A 19,119-nucleotide genomic window follows, 5' to 3' on the forward strand; every position below is an offset into this window, starting at 1 on the left:
ATCCCCCAAGTGATGGATGCCCCCTTTGTCTTTTTGCGCCCCTTATATCACCCCAAAGTTCATTCTTCAGGCTTCCTGCTTCTCTTCTTTTCTTGTGGACATCCCATCCTCCTGCTGATTCGTATGCAAAGGGACTTCCATCGTTTTGATTCCACACTGCTTAATTGACATTGGAGACAGGTAGACCGCGGCCTCCCCTCCTGTCTGGGAGAGAACCTGTTTCTCCTTTTGTTTGGTCACAGACTTTAAAGCACAGTGTGTCAGTGAGCACCCAGAAATCCTCCTACAGTGTCAGTGCATTTTACAATGATGTTAATCAGCTGTGCGGCACAGGCCTGTATAAAAGACCTCACTCCATACACTGCTGTAATACAGTAAGATAGTGCACAATGAATTGCTTCTCATTTGAGGTTCAGAGCCCCTGTCCTTATAGCTGAGGCTGTCTCCCCTCCTCGCCAGGCTGATGGCTTTCTTCACCTTTTATGTAAATGGACCTTCCTTGTCTCTGGTCACATGTTGCCTACTTTACATCAGAGACGCTGTCAAGCAGGTGGAACATGTCCCCTTGTCTGCAACAGGCGTGGTGGGGGCCAAATACATTTTACGGACATCTTTGCAGCATGTATCTCTAAAGTCCTTTGTGGGTTTACCCTACGGACGTCGTGCGAGAATATTAATGATCAGTGAGTTATTAGTTTTCCAACGATCTATGACATGCCGCCCTTGGGGTATATATCACGACCGCAGCGTGTTAGGTGTTGCCCGGCCTGACAAGCGTTGCTGACGCAAAGTAGCCAACCACCAATGGGCCTCTGTCACAGGCACCCGGGCCAGCACAGACGGCCGGCTCCTGCTCTCATTGCAGCCATCTGTGGTGTATGTAGCTGCAAAACTGCAGGGCCTTTGTTTTCCGAGTTCTGCCCCTTTAAATTCCGACGCGCGCTGACTGGAGAGGCAGCTGTGGCATGACGCGCACACTGTGCTCTCTCCTGTGGAGCCTTCATTGGAGTTTGCTCCCGATGGTTTATTTTTCTGCCTGTTGGATGTGGCAGGACAATGTGGTTGACTCCAGCCAGGGCCAGGGAAAATGACCGGCACGGGACATGTGGGATCAGTTCCTTGCTCTGTCACCGAATCGGGGCCTTGGTTCCCCGTCTGTAAAATGGGCACATTGATTGGTGTCTGTGAAGCGCTCAGCTCCTGCCGGGCTGGGGCCAGCGGTGTCCAGACCTAGACTAGCAGCCCACTCACACAAGCCTCTGGTATCGCTGTCTTCTCTGGAGCCTCAGCGTGAGTGGGCTGTAGCCCATTGCTGACACTGAGCCAGGCCCATCTGCTGCTTAGGGGGGACCACCTGAAAGGAGCTTCTGTTCCTGTCAGGGGTTGGTACTTCTCCAGTTCCCCGGGTGCTGCAGACATCCCCCAGACAGAGGTGTGTGAGGGACACACCCACCTTGGAGGCAAGAAACAATCAGGCCTGGATCCTGTAAGCCGGAGCCCTGTGTGCAGAGGGCTGCGGGACTGGGAGGGCTGGGGGAGCAGGAAGTGTGCGTTCCCTGGACCAGCCCCCTCTGCAAATTGGCTATCGGTGCCTCACTGGCCGTGCGTGTCACGGGCTCTGAAATCTGCATCGGGGGCTAATTCTCCCAGACAGCTCAGTAAAGATGTTTTCTTAGAAGCAGCCGGAGATTCGCCGGAGGCGGACCGGGCTGGGAGGAAGTGCTATGTGCCAAACAGCCGCTGAGCTCCCAGGGGGCTTGTTATATGTCTGCAAAGCTACAGCACTCTGGCTCCCTGCGTCTGGGCTGTCCAGAAACCTGGTCGTTTCGCACAGCCTTTCACCCTTCCAATGCAGGGGTTGCTCACCACGCTCCCTCCCACACAGGGTGCAGAGCAAGTCTAGTTATATGAAATCAAACTCGTGAGGAGATGTGGTCACCACAGTCTGGCCTGGGGCACTGCTGGGAGGAAGCTCACTGCAGTCTGGCCTGGCTCCGGCTGGGCACTGCGGTGGGGGGGAAGCTCGCCGCAGTCTGGCCTGGCTCCTGCTGGGCACTGCCGGGGGGGGGAAGCTCGCCGCAGTCTGGCCTGGCTCCGGCTGGGCACTGCTGGGGGGGGAAGCTCGCTGTAGTCTGGCCTGGCTCCGGCTGGGCACTGCTGGGGGGGGGAAGCTCGCCGCAGTCTGGCCTGGCTCCGGCTGGGCACTGCTGGGGGGGGAAGCTCGCCGCAGTCTGGCCTGGCTCCGGCTGGGCACTGCTGGGGGGAAGCTCGCCGCAGTCTGGCCTGGCTTTGGCCCAGCAGCGGTGCTGAGAGCAGGCAATGGGGCCAGTGTGCAATCCCTGGGATTAGAGGCAATAGCTCAGTGAGCGGACAGACAGACCTCCTGGCTCAGCAGCAGACATCAATGGCAGTAGAGCAGAGAAGGGCCAGTTCTGAGCAGAGAGTGAGCTGGTTAATTTCATGCTAATTACAGAGAACAAAGAAGGGGGGGGGGCAGGAAAGGGAAGGTGAATAGCTGGGAGGGATGTGATGGGGAGGGCTGTCAGGGAGAGGAGAAGGCTGGGGGTGGGTGGGAAGGGGGCAGCTCCCCCCAGAATAAAACTGCCTGGACGGAGGGAGCGGGGGTCGAACTGCTGCAGGGAAAGGACCGGGGTGGGGGGCTTCTGGGGCCTGAGGGGTAAAGCAGCGAAGGGCCTGTGCGTGGCAGAGGGGGCAGGTGTGTGCGAGTGCCCCGGGGGAATACGCCAGTCAGGCAGACATGGCCGCTGCTCCGGCTGCCACTAATTAAGTGAGATTGCGCTGCAATTAACGCTGGCAGAGTGACCGGAGGGGCCTTGAGCACCCCAGGGAAGCGGGGATGGGGGTGGGGGGAGCAGGAGAAGCTGTAAAACCCAGCCGGCCTCCGCTGTCCCCAGATCCAGGTTTCGCCTCAAGGCGAATCCTGGGACTCTGCAGGGATTGGGCAGACGCTGGTGCAGGCGGGGAGGTACCTGCTGCCCGTTTATTCCCCCCCCCCCCCCCCCCCCCCCCCGAGAGAGGAGACAGACCACGATAGCCCGTCAGTCACCCCCGGTCCCTGGCATCTGGACTAACTGGATTCCTGTTGTAGCCAGGCCCTTCTCTAGCACCTCCTGCCCAGAGTGCTCGACAGACACTAATGAGTTAAATCCCCCCTCCCCGCCAAGTGCTGTTATCCCCCAGGGAAACTGAGGCACGGGCGGGTCAGAGCAGGGCCCACGGCTCGGGCGTTGCTGATTCCTTGGTCCCAGGCTGAGATCGCTGATCACCCCACAACAGAGCAGGCCAGGAAGTGAAGACTTGGGACTGGAATCGCCTCGAGGTGCGCCGTGTCCGGCTGCAGCAGAAAGGTGGAGCAGGCGGCTCTGAGCTGCCGTGGCCAGTTAGAGCCCGGCTTGGCTGCTGCGCGCGGTTCTGCCCGGCGGGAAGCGGGCGAGGGTGCAGCGCGATGGGAGAACGACAATAGCGGGGCGGGGGAATGTCCATTCCGAGCTGAGACAACAGGCGTTCGTGGGCATGGCGAGCATCTCCCTCCTCCTTGTGCGTCGTAGAGAATGTGTCATAAACCCCGCCAACCTTTGTGGCCCAGGACTCCTGGGTTCTGTTCTCGGCTCCTGGCGTGCGTCTCTGCCCCTTGCTGTGCCTCAGTTTCCCCTCTGTGAGCTGAGGCTAATGATGTCTCCTCGCTGGCGTCCCTCATGGTCGTTCCGCGCGTTGAGATCTGCTGTGGCGGGGTGGGGGTGCTGGCTGACGGCGGGGCGCCTTTCTCGCTGGGAGAGAAACCCTCACGGGTGGCAGCTGGGAACAAGGGAGCCTTGCCCGTTCCTCTCAATGGGCTGGGAAAGCCCCTTCGAAGTGCCCCTGGCGTTAACCCTTTTGCTGCTGAGCTGGTGCTGAGCCTGGCGCTCCCTGCCCCATCCTCCCGTGCCAGCCTGCTGTCAGCTTTCCGTTGGCCGGCTGCTCCGGATGTTGGCTGCAGTGCTTTGGGAGGGACCCATGGGGCACAGCAAGGGACGAGCTTTGCCCCGTCGCCCTGTTGGAGACGGCTGGGGCATGCTGCTGTGGGCTGGTTCAGTGCTGTGGGGCCGGGATTTTAAGTGGGTTTATGGTCCAGGCTAAAACACGAGCTGCGTGGGGCTTGAATGAGCTGGGTTCTATTCGGGGACCTCAGGCAAGTTGCTTTGCCTCCCCTTGCCTCAGTTTCCCCATCTGTAAAATGGGGGGCGCTGATCCTGCCCTCCTTTGTGAAGTGCCGAGGGATCCCTTACTGTTGTCTTTTGGAACAGGGTGAGGAGGGACGTGTGGGAGAGCCTTCCTGGGAATTTTAAATACCTCCTCTCCTGCCTTCCCCTCCCACTTCAGCAAAAGTGTAATTTAATCCACTGCAAGGATGAAAACCATCAGCAGCTTCTGGGGGGGGAGGGGGTCCCAGGGCTGAGCCCTTCCTGGCGGGAGGACGTGGTACTGCCCAGGGGAACCACTCCGCCGAAGACACGGAAACCTGCCCCACCCGCAGCCCGGTTTGGTGGCTAATTTTAACAGGGGTGTTCCCAGGCAGCTTATGGTTGAGTTGGCACCTCTGCCAGCCGCCGCCAGCCGCCATCAGCCTCCACTGCCAGCTCCAGGAGTCCCGGGGCCCGTGTAAACTCTGGGCTGGCCGCGGTGCAGGCCCTCTGGTTTAACAAGCCGATAAATATTTTGGAATGTCCCCCGCGTTTATACGAGCACCGTGAGCGGTGGTGGCTGCTTTGGTTTCTGTGCCATCCCTCTGCTTAAGCAGCCTCCCGGGGCTGCGGGCTGCAGGCATCAGGTTTTCCAGTCCCCGCGGCCCTGCAGCCTGGCTGGGGGGTGGTTTGCACCCGCGCGACCTGCCATGACGGCGTCAGGGGAGGGGGGTGGAGAAGTGGGCTCCTGGTCCTGTTTCCCTTCCCGTCCTGAATTGCAGTGCAGCATTGCTCTGAGCCATTGAACAGCTGCCGGGCCAGGTGTAAATCGAGAGTTCAGGATGTTTAAAGTGGCTCTTGAAGTGACTCTTGTGGATTTAGGGCCTGGTTCCGATTTTAAATCGGGAGTAACTGCATAGGGGCCAGGGCAGTTACACACCACGGTGCAAATCAGGAGTAACTCCATAGGGGCCAGAGCAGTTACACACCGAGATGTAAGTCGGGAGTAACTCTGTAGGAGCCAGGGTGGTTACGTGCCAGGGTGTAAGTCTGGAGTAACTCCATAGGGGCCAGGATGGTTACGTGCCAGGGTGTAAGTCTGGAGTAACTCCGTAGGGCCAGGCCGGTTACGCACAGGGGTGTAAGTCGGGAGTAACTCCGTAGGGTCAGGCCGGTTACGCACAGGGGTGTAAGTCGGGAGTAACTCCGTAGGGTCAGGCCGGTTACGCACAGGGGTGTAAGTCGGGAGTAACTCCGTAGGGTCAGGCCGGTTACGCACAGGGGTGTAAGTCGGGAGTAACTCCGTAGGGTCAGGCCGGTTACGCACAGGGGTGTAAGTCGGGAGTAACTCCGTAGGGCCAGGCCGGTTACGCACAGGGGTGTAAGTCGGGAGTAACTCAGTAGGGCCAGGCCGGTTATGCACAGGGGTGTAAGTCGGGAGTAACTCCATAGGGGCCAGGCTGGTTACGCACAGGGGTGTAAGTCGGGAGTAACTCCATAGGGGCCAGGCTGGTTACGCACAGGGGTGTAAGTCGGGAGTAACTCCGTAGGGCCAGGCCGGTTACGCACAGGGGTGTAAGCTGGGTCCGGGAGAGCAGCCTCCGGCTCCTAGCCGGTAAAGGGCGCTGGGCCTGGCCCGACAGACGGTGCTGTGGAGCTATAAAGTGCTGGTTCCCGGCGCACTGAGGCCCGCTCCTTCCTCTGGGCGCTGTGCAGGGCGATTCCTCGCTGGCGCAGTGGTTACTTTGCAGACACTGAGTGCCATGTGCCAGCTGCTGGCTCTGCCCTTTGCAGTCCGGGGCTGGCGCTTGGCCCTCATTCTTGGCGTGCGTGTGTGTACCCTGCGGCAGCCCTGGCCTGGGACCCGCGCTCGGGAAGCCTGACCCGCGTCTCGCTGCATTCATCCAGAGCGCCTGGAACAGGAGCGGGCTGCTCTGCACCCACTTCCCCCAGGGCTGGCCAGGCAGCAGCCCCAGGATCGGAGCGAGGCATCGGGGGGGGTTTCCGGTTTGTGGGTGACAGGCGGGGCCGGGAACAACAGCGTCTGCAACGCATTGGGAGCCTGTCGGCTGCCGAGCTGTCCCCACCTTGCTCGGCCTTTCAGCTCTGGTGGATTTGGGGTGAGATGGACCCTCGGTGTGACCCTGGGGTGTGGCTCCTGGGCTGGGCCGCGGTGCTTGGGGCACACAGTGCTTTATCAGGTCAGGGCCGTGCACCGGGACTGGCAAAGGGCTGCCCCGGCTGCGGGTGCAAATGGATCGATTGCCCTGAGGATTGGCAGCCCAGCACGCTCACAAGGGGCGGCAGGGAGACGAAGGGGGTGATCCAGTGGGGCTGCAGAGATGAGAGGAAGTTGCGGGAGGGGGACGCTGCGGGAGAGCATAGGCAGGAGACTCTGCATGCGGTGTGAGCAGATGGGAAAGAAAGGGGCGTGGGCTCACTTGGCATCCGGGATGCCAGGAGGGGGTGCGGCCGAGCACTGCCCATCCTGTCCTTACCTTGCCATTGCTTGGTGCCTCAGCATGCTGGTCTGGGGACCCCCTGGCTGGAGCTGCCCAGGCTTTGTGCTGGAGAGCGTGTGCACCACTGCCCCCAGCTGGATGAACCAGAACTGCTCCTTTGTCTCATAGGCCACGTACTGCTAACAGCTAGTGGAGATCCTCCTGGAGTTCGTTCTGCCCTCTCTTCACCCACAGCCGCTCAGCAGAACCTCGTGGGGGGCAGGAGAATGACACGGGGCGGGTTCGAGGTTGCCGTGGCTTTGTTACACCTTGCACCACCGCCATGCCATCCTCCATCCGGGCATCAGCTGGCTGGCGCTGCCTCTGCTTTCTGTTCTGTTCCCAGCCACAACCTCCTGCTAGACCAGCCTGACAATCACCTCCTTGATCTCTCCCCAACCGAGCCAGGAGCACCATGCCATCTTGACCCTACCCAGCTGCTGCCCCAGCGCTGCCCACTCTCCCTTCCCTGGGCTGTGCCCAGCATTATCCCACCTAGTGGCCAGGCTGGGGTTTTGGGGCCTGGATCCAAACCTCTTTGAGTCCAGCTTTGGGTCAGGCCCTTGGTACAGTGTCCTGTCGCTGATATGACTCTGGCAGGCTGAGCTACGAATCCTGGAGCAAGACAGATACCCTTGTTCTGTGTAGACTCAAGCGAGTAACCAATTCCCCCCGGCTGCTGGCTTCTACAATGAGTGCCTATAGACCTGACCTATGCAGTAATTCAGCTCCAAGGGCCTTGCCGTCCAACTGCTGTGATTTCTCTTGTTTGAAAGCCTGGAGTGAGAAGAAAAAGGTTCCAGGATTCCTTGGAATGAGAAGAGAGCCAAGAAGGCAAATTGCATTACAGTGCCCAGGTGCTGCACGAACAGGACCAATAGCGGTGGTGGTATAATGGGCCGTGCAATGAAATCCAAGGGAATCGTCTCGGAGCCGGGGTTCAGTCCGTATGTGAAATGCTAGGGGTGGGTGTGGCTTAACAATGAGCCTGCTGCCTTCCATCTTCAAGGGCTTTGCAAAAGTGGGTGGTGCTATCCCCATTTGAAAGATGGGACAACTGAGGCCCAAAGAGCCTGAATTTTCTAAAAAGAGCAGGACGACTTGGGGCACCTTAGAGACTAACCAATTTATTTGAGCATAAGCTTCCGTGCGCTACAGCTCTCTTCATCGGATGCATCCAATGTATGTAGCTCACGAAAGCTTATGCTCAAATAAATTGGTTAGTCTCTAAGGTGCCCCAAGTCCTCCTGTTCTTTTTGCGGATACAGACTAACACGGCCGCTACTCTGGAACCTGAATTTTCTAAGCTATTGAGCACTTGCTGAGGTCGATGGAAGCGTCAAAGTCAGGCTCTAATAACTCGTGGAAGTTGACATAGTAAGTTAGTGACCCGAGTCGGGACTGGGACCTGGAATCGCCTGGCTCCCAGACCCCTGCTGTAACCACTCAGTCCTGCTGCCTTGAGCTGGGGAGAGATTCTCGGTGTACCAGAGTGTCAGTTGCAGGCCAAGGAGGGGGCTGATGTTAGAGCTTAAGAGATCGCCTCTGGGTTGGGGTTGAGGGGCTTCCTGTCTTTCGGCATGAACGCTGCATGACAGTGGGCCGGCGGCTCTGATCTCTCCTGAGAAGGTGTTTCACGGCGGCTCCCGAATGGGGTGAAAGGGGGCCATGTGCTTCTGTTAGGGCTTATCAAATTCACAGCCTTAAAAACCACGCCACAGACCCTGAAATCTGTTCTCCCCTGTGAAATCTGGCTCGTGTAGGGGAGGGGCAGGGCTGGGGGCTCTTTAAGGTGCGCAGGGTTCCAGATACTAGTCCCAGCTGGCCTGGGGAGGGACAGGACTTCCTCTTCCCCTGCAGGGGCCACTCCTGGGGCTGGGTCAGTCCCATCTCTGGCAACTTCCCCCGGCTGCAAGGAGCTCCACCGCTGCTGGCTGAGAGCCCAGTTCTGAAGGCAGCACAGAAGTGGGGGTGGTACTACCATGCCCCCTACAGTAGCCTTGTGAGCCCCCCTTGGCCCTCCTTTGGGTTGGGACTCCCACAGTTACAACACCGTGACATTTCAGATTTAAGTATCTGAAACCGTGAACTATACAATTTTTAAAATCCTCTGACCGTGAAATTGACCAAAATGGACTATGAATTTGGTAAGGCCCTAGCTACTGTCTACAGCAGCATTTCTCAAACTGGGGTCCGCAAACCCCTGGAGTCTGCAGGCCCCACTGATCAACTCCTCCCCCTCCTTCCCTTAACCCCTCCCCCCCCAGCGCCTCCTGCATGTGAAAAGTCAGGCGGCGCAGTGGGGCTAAGGCAGGTTTCCTACCTGCCTTGGCTCCGCGCTGCTCCCGGAAGTAGCCAGCACATCCCTGTGGCCTCTAGGGGGCAACCAGGGGTCTCCATGCACTGTCCCCAGCCCAAGCGCCGACTCCGCAGCTCCCATTGGCTGGGAACTGCAGCCAATGGGAGCTGCAGGGGCGGTGCCTGCGAGCTGGAGCAGCATGTGGAGACCCCTGCCCCCCCCCCCCCCCCCACCTAGGAGCTGCTGCCAGAGGGATGTGCCAGTTGCTTTTGGAAGCCGCCTGAAGTAAGCGCCACCCGGCCGGAACTTGAACCCCTCACCCCCTCCCGCACCCCTGCCCCAGCCCAGAGCCCGCACCCAAACTCCCTTCCAGAGCCCGCACCTCTCACCCCCTTCGGCACCCAAAGTCCCTGCCCCAGCCTGGTGAAGTGAGGGTGGGGGAGAGCGAGGGACGGAGGGAGGGGGGATGGAGTGAGTGGGGGGCAGGGCCTCAGGGAAGGGGTGGGGCCTCAGGAAAGCGGGTGGGGCAAGGGCTGAGCGGAGGAACTTGGGGGGTCCCTGAAAAATTTTAAATCAAAATGGGGGTCCTGGGGTTGCTAAAGTTTGAGACCCGCCAGTCTACAGTAGGTGATTTCCATAGCCAGCATGTGGGGCAGACTCTCCTTTCAAGGGAGCTCGCCCCCCGTCGAGCGAACCTATCCGCAGGGGACTCTCTGAGCAGGGGAACCTGTTGCTAAAGTCCAGCCTAGATCGTCGTCCAGTCGAGGCTCAACCTGCTGGTTTGTCTGTCTGTCTTTGTAATGCGGTCACTTTTGAACGCTCCATCTATCCAGCTCCAGAGCTGCGGGGCACGTTCTGGGCGTTAGCGGCGATGTTGGTGAAAGTGAGCAACCGGGAGAAGGCGGATTTCCACGGGCGTGAGCGGGAGGAGCGTCAGGCCCACAGAGCGCCGGTTTGACACGGCAGGGAGGGAAATCTCTCTGGCACCCCCTGCTGCTGCCTGCACCTATCACAGGCCGCGGCTGTCATACTGGGCGTACAGCTCGGCCTGCGAAAGCAACCGAGTGCCCGACCCTCTCCTGGCCTTCCCACTTTTTACCGACCATAAGGGTGAGTGATAGGAGGTAGGGGGCAAAGAGGAGCGAGCAGGGGGCGGGGTCTTGGGGAGAAGGGGTGGTGTGAGGGCGGGGCCTCAGGGAGAAGGGGCGGGGCCATGGTTCGGGCGCTGTTGGCTCCCCCACTTGGAGGGACCTTCCTCTGCTCCTGCCTTGGTCCATCCCCAAATCTCTGCAGGGCTGTTCCCTACAGTCCAGGGTCCAGTCTGCATCACACAGGCTGCTGTAAAGTTGTGTCTGGTCCTTTCTCATTGGAGCGATTGATCCATCCGACTGTCTTGTCTAGGGGCCCAGTCCCTGCCGTTTCTGAGCCCCAGTGTACTTGTTCAGATTCACACAGATGTGGCCATAACGCGCACAGCTCTTCGGCTCTCCTTGGCCTCGAAGAAGCTGGACTGATCTGTGGTAGGGAGCAAACGGGGATTCACTGCAAGAGGTTTTCCCTGGATTTTGCTATAAATGAGGTTTGGTCATTGCTCAAGTTTAGGGCTTAACCATAACCCGATGCTGCCCCATCTTCGGGGATGTAGCAGTTCCCCAGGCAGGGAGGTGCTGAGTGTCGCGTACTTTGCTCCGTGTTGGATGCTGTGAGTGGGCTGGTGGTGACAGAAACCCCAGTCAGGGGGCGTTTGATCGCTGGGTAAAATGCCCCCCGCGAGATGTCCCTGTGCAATTGCAGGGGTGCTCGGTGCATGCTGCAGCCTCTGTGTTGGTGTCTCTCCGGCAGATCTATCGGAGGTGCTGGCTGGTGTTCAGGAAATCCTCCAGTAAAGGGCCCCAGCGGCTAGAGAAGTATCCGGACGAGAAGTCAGTGTGCCTGCGTGGATGCCCAAAGGTTGGAGAGAGTCTGCTTATCTGCTGCCCCTTTGCTCTGACGCAGCTGAATAAATCACTGAGGCAGAGCTCCCACCCCCAGCCAGCGCTCTTACCCCATTCCCCACAGCGATTCCTGCTGGGTGGGACCGGAACAGTTGGGCGCTCCCCCATAGCCAGCGCTCCCTCCCCATTTGTCATGGTGATTCTTCCGGGGCCTGTGCAGTGAAGAATTCCTTGCCCAGGGTGATTGTTGAACACTGGTATGCAGGATCCAAGTGTCATGGCCCTTTACCTGCCTGTGTCCCGATGACCTCACTCGCCTTTGCTGCTGCGCTCCTCCTTCCCCAGCTTGCGTTTTTCAGGAGAACAGTTTTCTGGCCAGATGTTTTCTTGCTGCAATTGATCTCCGTTAGCTTTGGGACTCTTCCCTTGAAATACAGGTACTCACGTGGCTTTCTGTGCCCCCCCATGCTGAGAGCCCCTGCGGCTCTCCCCGGGGAAGGTAGAGGCTCCCCCTGAATATCTAGTGCCGAGCAGTGGAGAAACCAAGAGGAGCCAGGCGGAGGAGGGGAGACTTTGAGGGACCCCCATTACTCGGTGCAGAAAAGGGGGGGGGTGCAGAATGCAGATGGCAGCAGCTCAGGAACAGAGGTCTCCCTCTGCAGGTCACGGAGATCAGCAACGTGAAGTGCATCACGCGGTTGCCGAAAGAAACCAAGAGGCAGGCCGTGGCCATCATCTTCGCCGACGAATCGGCCAGGACTTTCACCTGCGACTCAGGTAGGAGGACGTCTGTGGGTTTCAGCTTGGAACTGGCAAGATCGCGAGCTGCCGGGCTGGGGAAAGGCCAGGGGAAGCATGCTTAGAGATTGGGATTGGCAGCCAGAATGCCTGGGTTCTACTCCCAGCTCTGCCCCTGATCCCCTCTGAAACCGTGGACAGGTCACTCCATCTCACTCCACCCTTTCAGAAGGGTGTGGAGCCCTTTGGAGAATGTGGCCCACGGTGCCTGTCGCCCTGTCTGTGCAGCGTGGCCCCTTTGACTGCCAGGGCAATGTGGTCTAGAATTGCCGCTTTCACTGATGAACACAACGTTCCCAGTCCTTGTGGTTGCATAGTCAGCTTTAAAATGTGCCTGACTGGCTGGTTTCAGAGTGGCAGCCGTGTTAGCCTGTATCAGCAAAAAGAACGAGGAGGACTTGTGGCACTTCAGAGACTAACAAATTTATTTGGGCATAAGCTTTTGTGGGCTAAACCCACTTCATCAGATGCATGCAGTGGAAAATACAGTAGGAAGATATATATTTTTTCAGGTTCTCTGATATATATCTCATCTTCCTACTGTATTTTCCACTGCATGCATCCGATGAAGTGGGCTTTAGCCCACGAAAGCTTATGCCCAAATACATTTGTTAGTCTCTAAGGTTGCCACAAGTCCTCCTCGTTCTTTCTCCTGACTGGCTGGCGTCTGCCTGAGTCTGCAGAGAGCCTGAACTCGCCGCTGGCTGGGTGCAATCTCCTCACCTCCTCTTTGAGGCTCAAAGTCACTTCCACAGGCTAAAGATGACCATTTAAATAGCTATGTTGTTAACTGGTTATTTTTTGCAACAATACCCATCTAATATGTTTACCCCACAGACCTAATCCACTCCCACACCTTTCTGGGGGCCCAACCGTCCCTAGCCAGTTGCCAAAACCGCCTGCTTCCCCTGGGCGATTTCTCTAATGCCGCTGATCCAAAATCTGGTGCACAGTGAAAACATGGGGGCAACATAAGGACAGAATCGGAGCTCAGCAGAAATAACCCAGGGGCGACCGTGCTGATGGCAGGATTAATTCTCCTTCGTTAATTAACGCCCTTCCTTCTGAATGCCAGGGAAGCTGGCTCAGGAGTTCCAGGCTGCCACACAATCCGGCAAGCTGCCTGCAGGACTGAGAGCCAGCCTGCTGGGGTGCATGAGGGGGCTTGAGGGAGATCAGCCCGCCCCTCGTCTGGGGACTGTGGAGGTTCATTAGTCAATGTGGGTAAAGCGCTTTGAGATCCCGGCGTCTGGCCTGGCCTGGGGAAGGAGGGAGAGCTCCTTCGGGGGCGTTGTGTCTTTTCTGGCTTACAGCTCCACCGCGGCTGCTGGGAGCCTCTTCGCTCCCCCAGGCAAGGCAGGGTTGGGCCGGGGCCAGAGCCGGTTGGGACACTCCCAGGTGGGGTAGGTGGTGCTCTTCCCTCTGAGTCAGCGCTGAGCCGACGCCCTGGCACGGGAGGTCACGCTGTTCCCGGTAAGAGTGACTGTGATTGAAGTCCGTGAGCCCCGCGAGGGCAGCTCCTCTCCCCTCTGGGCGTTGCGACCTGGCCCTGTGGTGATGGCCCCCTTGCCAAACCCCAGTGGCGTGACGACCCCAGGCGCTAGGAGGCAACGCCAGTCAAATGTGGCCCTCCAGCTCCATCTCCGGAGGGGCCCGAGAGGTGCTGTGTGCGCAGGTCACAACGTTCACAGCAGGGAGCTGGCGCCCCCCACAGGACAGGAGCTGCTGCTGCGGAGTTAGCGTGGGGTGGGATCGCTCTCCAGCCCTCCCCTTCCCCTCCCCCCAGCCCCTTGCTCCCTCCCTTTCTGTGACATGGGCTTGTTTCCTGGACCTCTGCCATGACATTGATTGAAACTGTCCGTGAAAAAATTGTAGCCTTCGCCATGGGGCACTGTGTTGGGAATAAGGTGTAAAGCCCCCGGTGCTGAGCACTTGTCATTATTGGAGATTGCACGAGGAGGGGTCACCGTCAGATTCAACTCTGGTTAACTCTGGGGTCACCGTCAAATTCAAACCGGAGTAGTTTCTGCCAATCCAAAATCTCCCCTGGATTTTCACTGGAGAAGTCGTTTTCCACTACCCTGGCTAAAAACTGCTCTGCAGTACTGCTGGTGCGGAATGCCTGCTGTGTTCCACCCCAGAGGTGGCTGCATTTCACTGGCGGGTGAGTGATCTCTTTACCATATGGACTGGGCCACAATCCGGACTCCCTCACTTAACTGTTAGCCCTTCCTGTGGCAAAATGCCCACTGGGCACCAAGTGCCCGTGAGGACAAAGGAAGAGTCTCCTAAGCATGGACTCCGGGAATTGGCCCATCCCACGGCACTTGGGATCTTTTGTGATGAACGGGGCTAGAGCATGGGGCTCAACGGTGCTGGTTTGAGCCCTGGGTTGGGTTGGGGGTGCTCCAAGGTGAACAGATTTGATAATAGGTGGCCCATTGATCTAGCAGACAAAGGTATAACAAGACCCGATGGGGTGGAAGTTAACTAGACCAATTCAGACGTAAAGTGCCGCATTTTAACAGGGAGGATAATTAATAGCTCACCAGGGGTCGTCAAGATTGGCTGGTTTTCTAACAGATGCTCTAGATCAACCAGGAATTAATTCAGGGAAGTCCAGGGGTCCTGGTTATACAGGCCAGACTGGATGATCACATGGGCCTGACAAGCTGGGAAGTCCCAGGGGTGCATTTCTGCAGCCGCCATGTGGCTCCAGCCAGCAGGACACAGGCTGCAAGGTGTGACTGTAGCCCCGGGAAACGGGAGCACAGGGCACGTCTTCTGTTCGGGGAGGGGGATCCTGTGTAAGGTGGCGTTCCCCAGCTGGCCTGTGCTGGGGGAGCCGAGGGACGCGGTGGGGGCAGGGGCTGACGGGCGGCTCTTGGCTCCCCGCAGAGCTGGAGGCCGAGGAGTGGTACAAGACCCTGTCCATCGAGTGCCTAGGAGCACGTCTCAACGACATCAGCCTGGGGGAGCCCGACCTCCTGGCTCCTGGGGTGCAGTGTGAACAGACAGGTGAGAGTGCTGGCAGTGCCCGGCACGCTGCCCCGGGGGAACACGAGGCAGCTGGGATGGGGAACGCCCGGAGAGGGCTGGGCTCCCCTTTCCTTTGGGAGTACCAGGGGGCATTGGGAGGGCACTTGGGTTTGTCCCACTTTGGGGGTGTGGGTTGCATGTGGAGGGTCCACACTGGGATGGGGGGGCCTGAGCACGTCCCCCCTTGGGGATGGGATGGGGGGCCTGGGCTCGTCCCCCTTGAGAGGGTGGGGGTGTAGGGATGGTGCTTTTCTTGGTTTCAGCTGCCCATCTCCCACCGCAGATCGGTTCAACGTGTTCCTGCTGCCCTGCCCGAACCTGGACGTGTACGGGGAGTGTAAACTGCAGATCACCCACGAAAATATCTACCTCTGGGACATGCACAACCCCCGGGTCAAGCTCATCTCCTGGCCCCTGTGCTCGCTGCGCCGCTACGGGCGTGATGCCACCAGGTTCACCTTCGAGGCCGGCCGGTAGGACACTCCCCTCTCCTTCAGCACGCTGCGCCCGGCCTGCACTGGGGCCGTGCGGTCTGACTGCGGATGGGGGGGGGAGCTCTGACAGGCCAGGATCCTGAGCCTCCCTAGAGACACGCAGGGTGAATATGAGCAATAATTGTGCTTGTGGAAGTGAGGGAGGGTGAGAGTCGGGCACCGGGCTAGGATTCCCTCACACTGCTCTGCCGACGCACCTCGGTTCCAGCCGTGGGCCTCTCCGGAACGGGAAGGAGAATGAATCCCGCAGTGGTGGTTTATGCATTAGGGACTAGTGACAAGAACGCTGGTCAATTCCAGCTTGTGGCAGGATTTGAACCAGGGTCTCCGGACGTCTAAGCGCAGTTGCCTGACCACCCACGTTCCTCCCCCTTGAAGGTTTGTGCCAACTTTGTTTGCAAAATGACTTGGCTCAGCCAGGCCTGACTATATTAGGGACTCCAGATAATTACCTGCTAGAGAGGAAAGAAACATGAGCTTTCCTTTCATACTCGACCTTCCCATCCGCTGACTCACAACACGGCTTTTACAGAGAGAGAAAAACCCTCATCCTCTCCAGTCTGCCCTGCCCTGGAGCCTTTGAACTGGCACCTGCAAGAAAAAAGCTGCTTATTTCTTTGGCAGCAGAATCTGGCAGTGATTCTTCGGGGAACATCCCATCCGCTTTGTGAATAAGACCGCGCTATTCCAGGGCACCTCGCTTAGTCCCCTAACATGGGTGGATCCCAATTCCTTGGAACTGAGAGGGAACGGATTATTAATTTGGAGACTTACACCAGTACCCATCAGCTGTGGTATCGCGTCAGCCCAGAGCACACAAGGGGCTGACGGCTGAATGGAGTTTTGTGGGCCAGTTGGTAAAATTGGCTTCAATGTTATACCAGGACTAGTTTTAAAAAGGAGGTCACCAGATCAGGATTTCTCTGGGCTTTAGGGATCAGAGGTACCTGGGGAACGAGAATCTTGCTAAGGGGCTGTGACTATGGGGAGGGCCAACCTGAGAAGCCATAGAGCAGAGGTCCTCAAACTGTGGGGTGTGTCCTCCTAGAGGGGTGCAGAGGAATGTTAAGGGGGGCGCAGCTGGGGTCTGGGCCAGCCCCCACGGGGGGTGGGGAGGGAGCGCCACCCAGCTCTGCTCCTGACCCCAGCCCCGCACCTGGGGTCCCACTCCCCGTCGTGGCTGCAGACCCCAGCCTTGGCCCCCTTACCCCTGTTCGCATCCTGCCCTGTAGGAGCCACATCCCTGCTCCAGGGGAAGGGGGGAGGGACAGATGGATGCGGACAGGAGTAAGAGGGGGTGTGAGGTAAAAAGTTTGGGTACCACTGCCGTAGAAGGACCTGATTTTCAGAAAATGCTGATTCTCCCATCTCTGAAAAACAGGCCCCTTTAAGGTGTCGCAAACTGGGAACCCCAAATCACTAGCTACCGTTGGAAATGTAGGCCTGGCTTCCACTAGTGCTAGGCATCTACTTCCCCAGCTGAACAAGAGCTGGAAGGCTGAGCCCCTCTGGAAATCAGACCCACCGTATTTCTAGCCGGACATGCCGAATCAGTATCTGCTCTGGCCCAAGAGCCTGGCTTAGGATGGGGAAGCTGGTCTTGTGCATTCAAAGCCTGCTTCTGCTAGACTCAAGCTGCCCATCTTGAGGAGCAATGGGGGGAACTGACCGATGGAAACTTGGCTTTGATGTTCCCACACTGGTGCCTCTCGCATCCCTCCTTGATCCGCTCCCGGTTCCATGTTCTGGGCAAGAGAGGAGTAAATACCAGGGTCTGACTCTCAGCACCCCACCTGGTAACTTTTGTCCAATGTGAAACGCCAAAAGCAACCTCGCCAGTCAAAGCAGATGGCTTAGTATGGAGTAGTCAGTAATTATGGGCACTGCTATTCCCAGGTGACGGGTGCCATAAAAATACTCTTGACAACTGAGCATTTTAGTAGCTTTTTATTAGAGCCAGTAAAAAAACAGCAAAAGGGGGGGGGGGGGGGGATCCTGCAAAAATTTTAAAAATAATTTCGACCACTTCCGATTTTCGTGTATTTTTACCAAACTTGAACCGAAATCTGTTTGGCGATTTATTTATTTGTAAAGGTGGGGAAGGACTTCTTTCCCTGTTGAATTACTGGCGTCTGGTTTTCTCACTGGAAGCAGGGAGCCTAGTGGTTCTTGCATGTCCTGTTGGGGTAGGAGGCGGAGGGATATCTGTTGCTGGCTGAGAGTGCCGTAAAAGGCTGCCCCACGGAAACTCGTTTCAGATGCTGTAGAAAACCAGCTCCTTTGGGTCCACAGAGCGAAACCAGTGCTGCTCCCATAGGCTAAGGCCTACACTATAGCCCCGTGCCAGGATGTAGCCACGTTGTTTTGTTAAACCAACCCCAGTCGGCGTTGCTTTTGGCAGAGTGCCCTTCAGCGAAACTGCTGCAGCAGCCTAAATAACGTTTGCAGGGGGGCGGGCGGGGGTGAGAGGCCGGAGGCGTGTGAGTGTGGATCCAGTGTGTATGTGTGAAGGCACAGGATGTGCAAGCTGGGGGCATGTGTGCATAGCATGCACGGGTGTGAGGTGTAGGAGTAGTGTGTGTGTAGGGGGAGCGTGTGAGAGGCGGCCAGCGTGCATGGGGTGTGCCTTCTCTTAGTCAGTGTGTGCAGGGGGGTAGCATGCACAGCCTATCTATGCGCCGTGGGAGAACACCATCCTCTGGGTGACGCTGTACATTAATATCCTCTCGCTCAGCAGGATGTGTGACGCAGGGGAAGGGCTCTACACCTTCCAGACCCAGGAGGGAGAGCAGATTTACCAGCGGGTGCACAGCGCCACCCTGGCTATCGCAGAACAGCACAAGAGGGTCCTGCTGGAGATGGAGAAGAACGTCAGGGTGAGTACCTGGGGCCGGGGCCCCTTAGTGAACCAGCTCCCCGAGCACAGCAGCGTATGGGGGAGGAAATCCGGGCATGGGATGGGGAGTCATGTTAGCAGAGCCCGTTGTTCAGTGGAAATATACAGATTTCTAGCCTTTATAACACGGATGGTTTGGTATCACCAGTGGCATCTCAGCCCACACTGACCTTTGCCAAGGGTTCGAGCTCCCGAATGACGATCGTGTCAGAATTAGCCGGGTGAGACTCACTCTTGGGAAGATCACTAGGACTGGAGATGCTCAGCACACACGAGGAAGGGTGACCCCCAAGTAATACGCTGACAAGTTAGCAAGGATTTTATTAAGCAGATGTACAAAGCCACAAACACTGAAACGCACCCAGAGAGGAGAGAGAAACCCTAAGCTAGCCAGCATTCATGATTTCATACTCTCCTCCCCACGGAAACACCGATATGGGTGAGGTGAACAGGCAGGTGGCCATCTCGTTCGGTGTTTCTGGACGGGCTTCTCTGCCCACTTAGATTAGGCAACACCTGTTATCCTGAGTTTCTTGTATGCCCACTACACTCCTGCATATGCAGGAGTTTCACCCCCTTTTCCTTATTTGCACTTCCACGCCCCATGAATTTTAGGGTGCTCCATTTCTCATAGGCTACCCACTTAGATGTTAATGAGAAGAAGGGGAACTATGTCAGTGAGTTACCATAGCAACTTGAGGTTATTACTGTACAGAATTCCCTGAAATGTTGCTCTCCGGCTTTTTGCCGTATCACCTGGTACACTGCGGCATGTTTTCCAGAACATCTCGTCCTGTAATCTTACACTTTCCAGCATTCTCCCTGGCTCAGCTCGTTCTGTCAGCCTGTTTCAGGCCTGAGGCTTCTGTGGCCAAGCCACCTCTCTTACAGACCAAAAGCTTGTAGGCATTGCAGGACGCCTTATCTTATATACCTAATACACACACTTATCAGTCCTACATCCCTGTCGGGTGGTC

At 57.6% G+C, this 19,119-nt stretch overlaps 1 protein-coding gene across 2 annotated transcripts in view; it reads left to right on the plus strand.

Moving 5' to 3' along the window:
• The window catches only part of DOK4 (docking protein 4), a 42,866-nt gene that overhangs the window by 18,334 nt on the left and 5,413 nt on the right, over window positions 1–19,119 (plus strand). The window contains exons 3-7 of one of the 2 annotated variants that reach the window (XM_037877579.2): window positions 10,824–10,931; window positions 11,578–11,692; window positions 14,612–14,731; window positions 15,036–15,225; window positions 17,981–18,122. In XM_037877579.2, the coding sequence (XP_037733507.1) occupies window positions 10,824–10,931; window positions 11,578–11,692; window positions 14,612–14,731; window positions 15,036–15,225; window positions 17,981–18,122 (675 nt within the window). The remainder of the gene's footprint in view (window positions 1–10,823; window positions 10,932–11,577; window positions 11,693–14,611; window positions 14,732–15,035; window positions 15,226–17,980; window positions 18,123–19,119) is intronic. The other variant, XM_037877580.2, reaches the window with a different exon arrangement.

This window comes from Chelonia mydas, chromosome 12, assembly GCF_015237465.2.
Source record: "Chelonia mydas isolate rCheMyd1 chromosome 12, rCheMyd1.pri.v2, whole genome shotgun sequence".
In the NCBI taxonomy this organism is placed as follows: Eukaryota; Metazoa; Chordata; order Testudines; family Cheloniidae; genus Chelonia; species Chelonia mydas.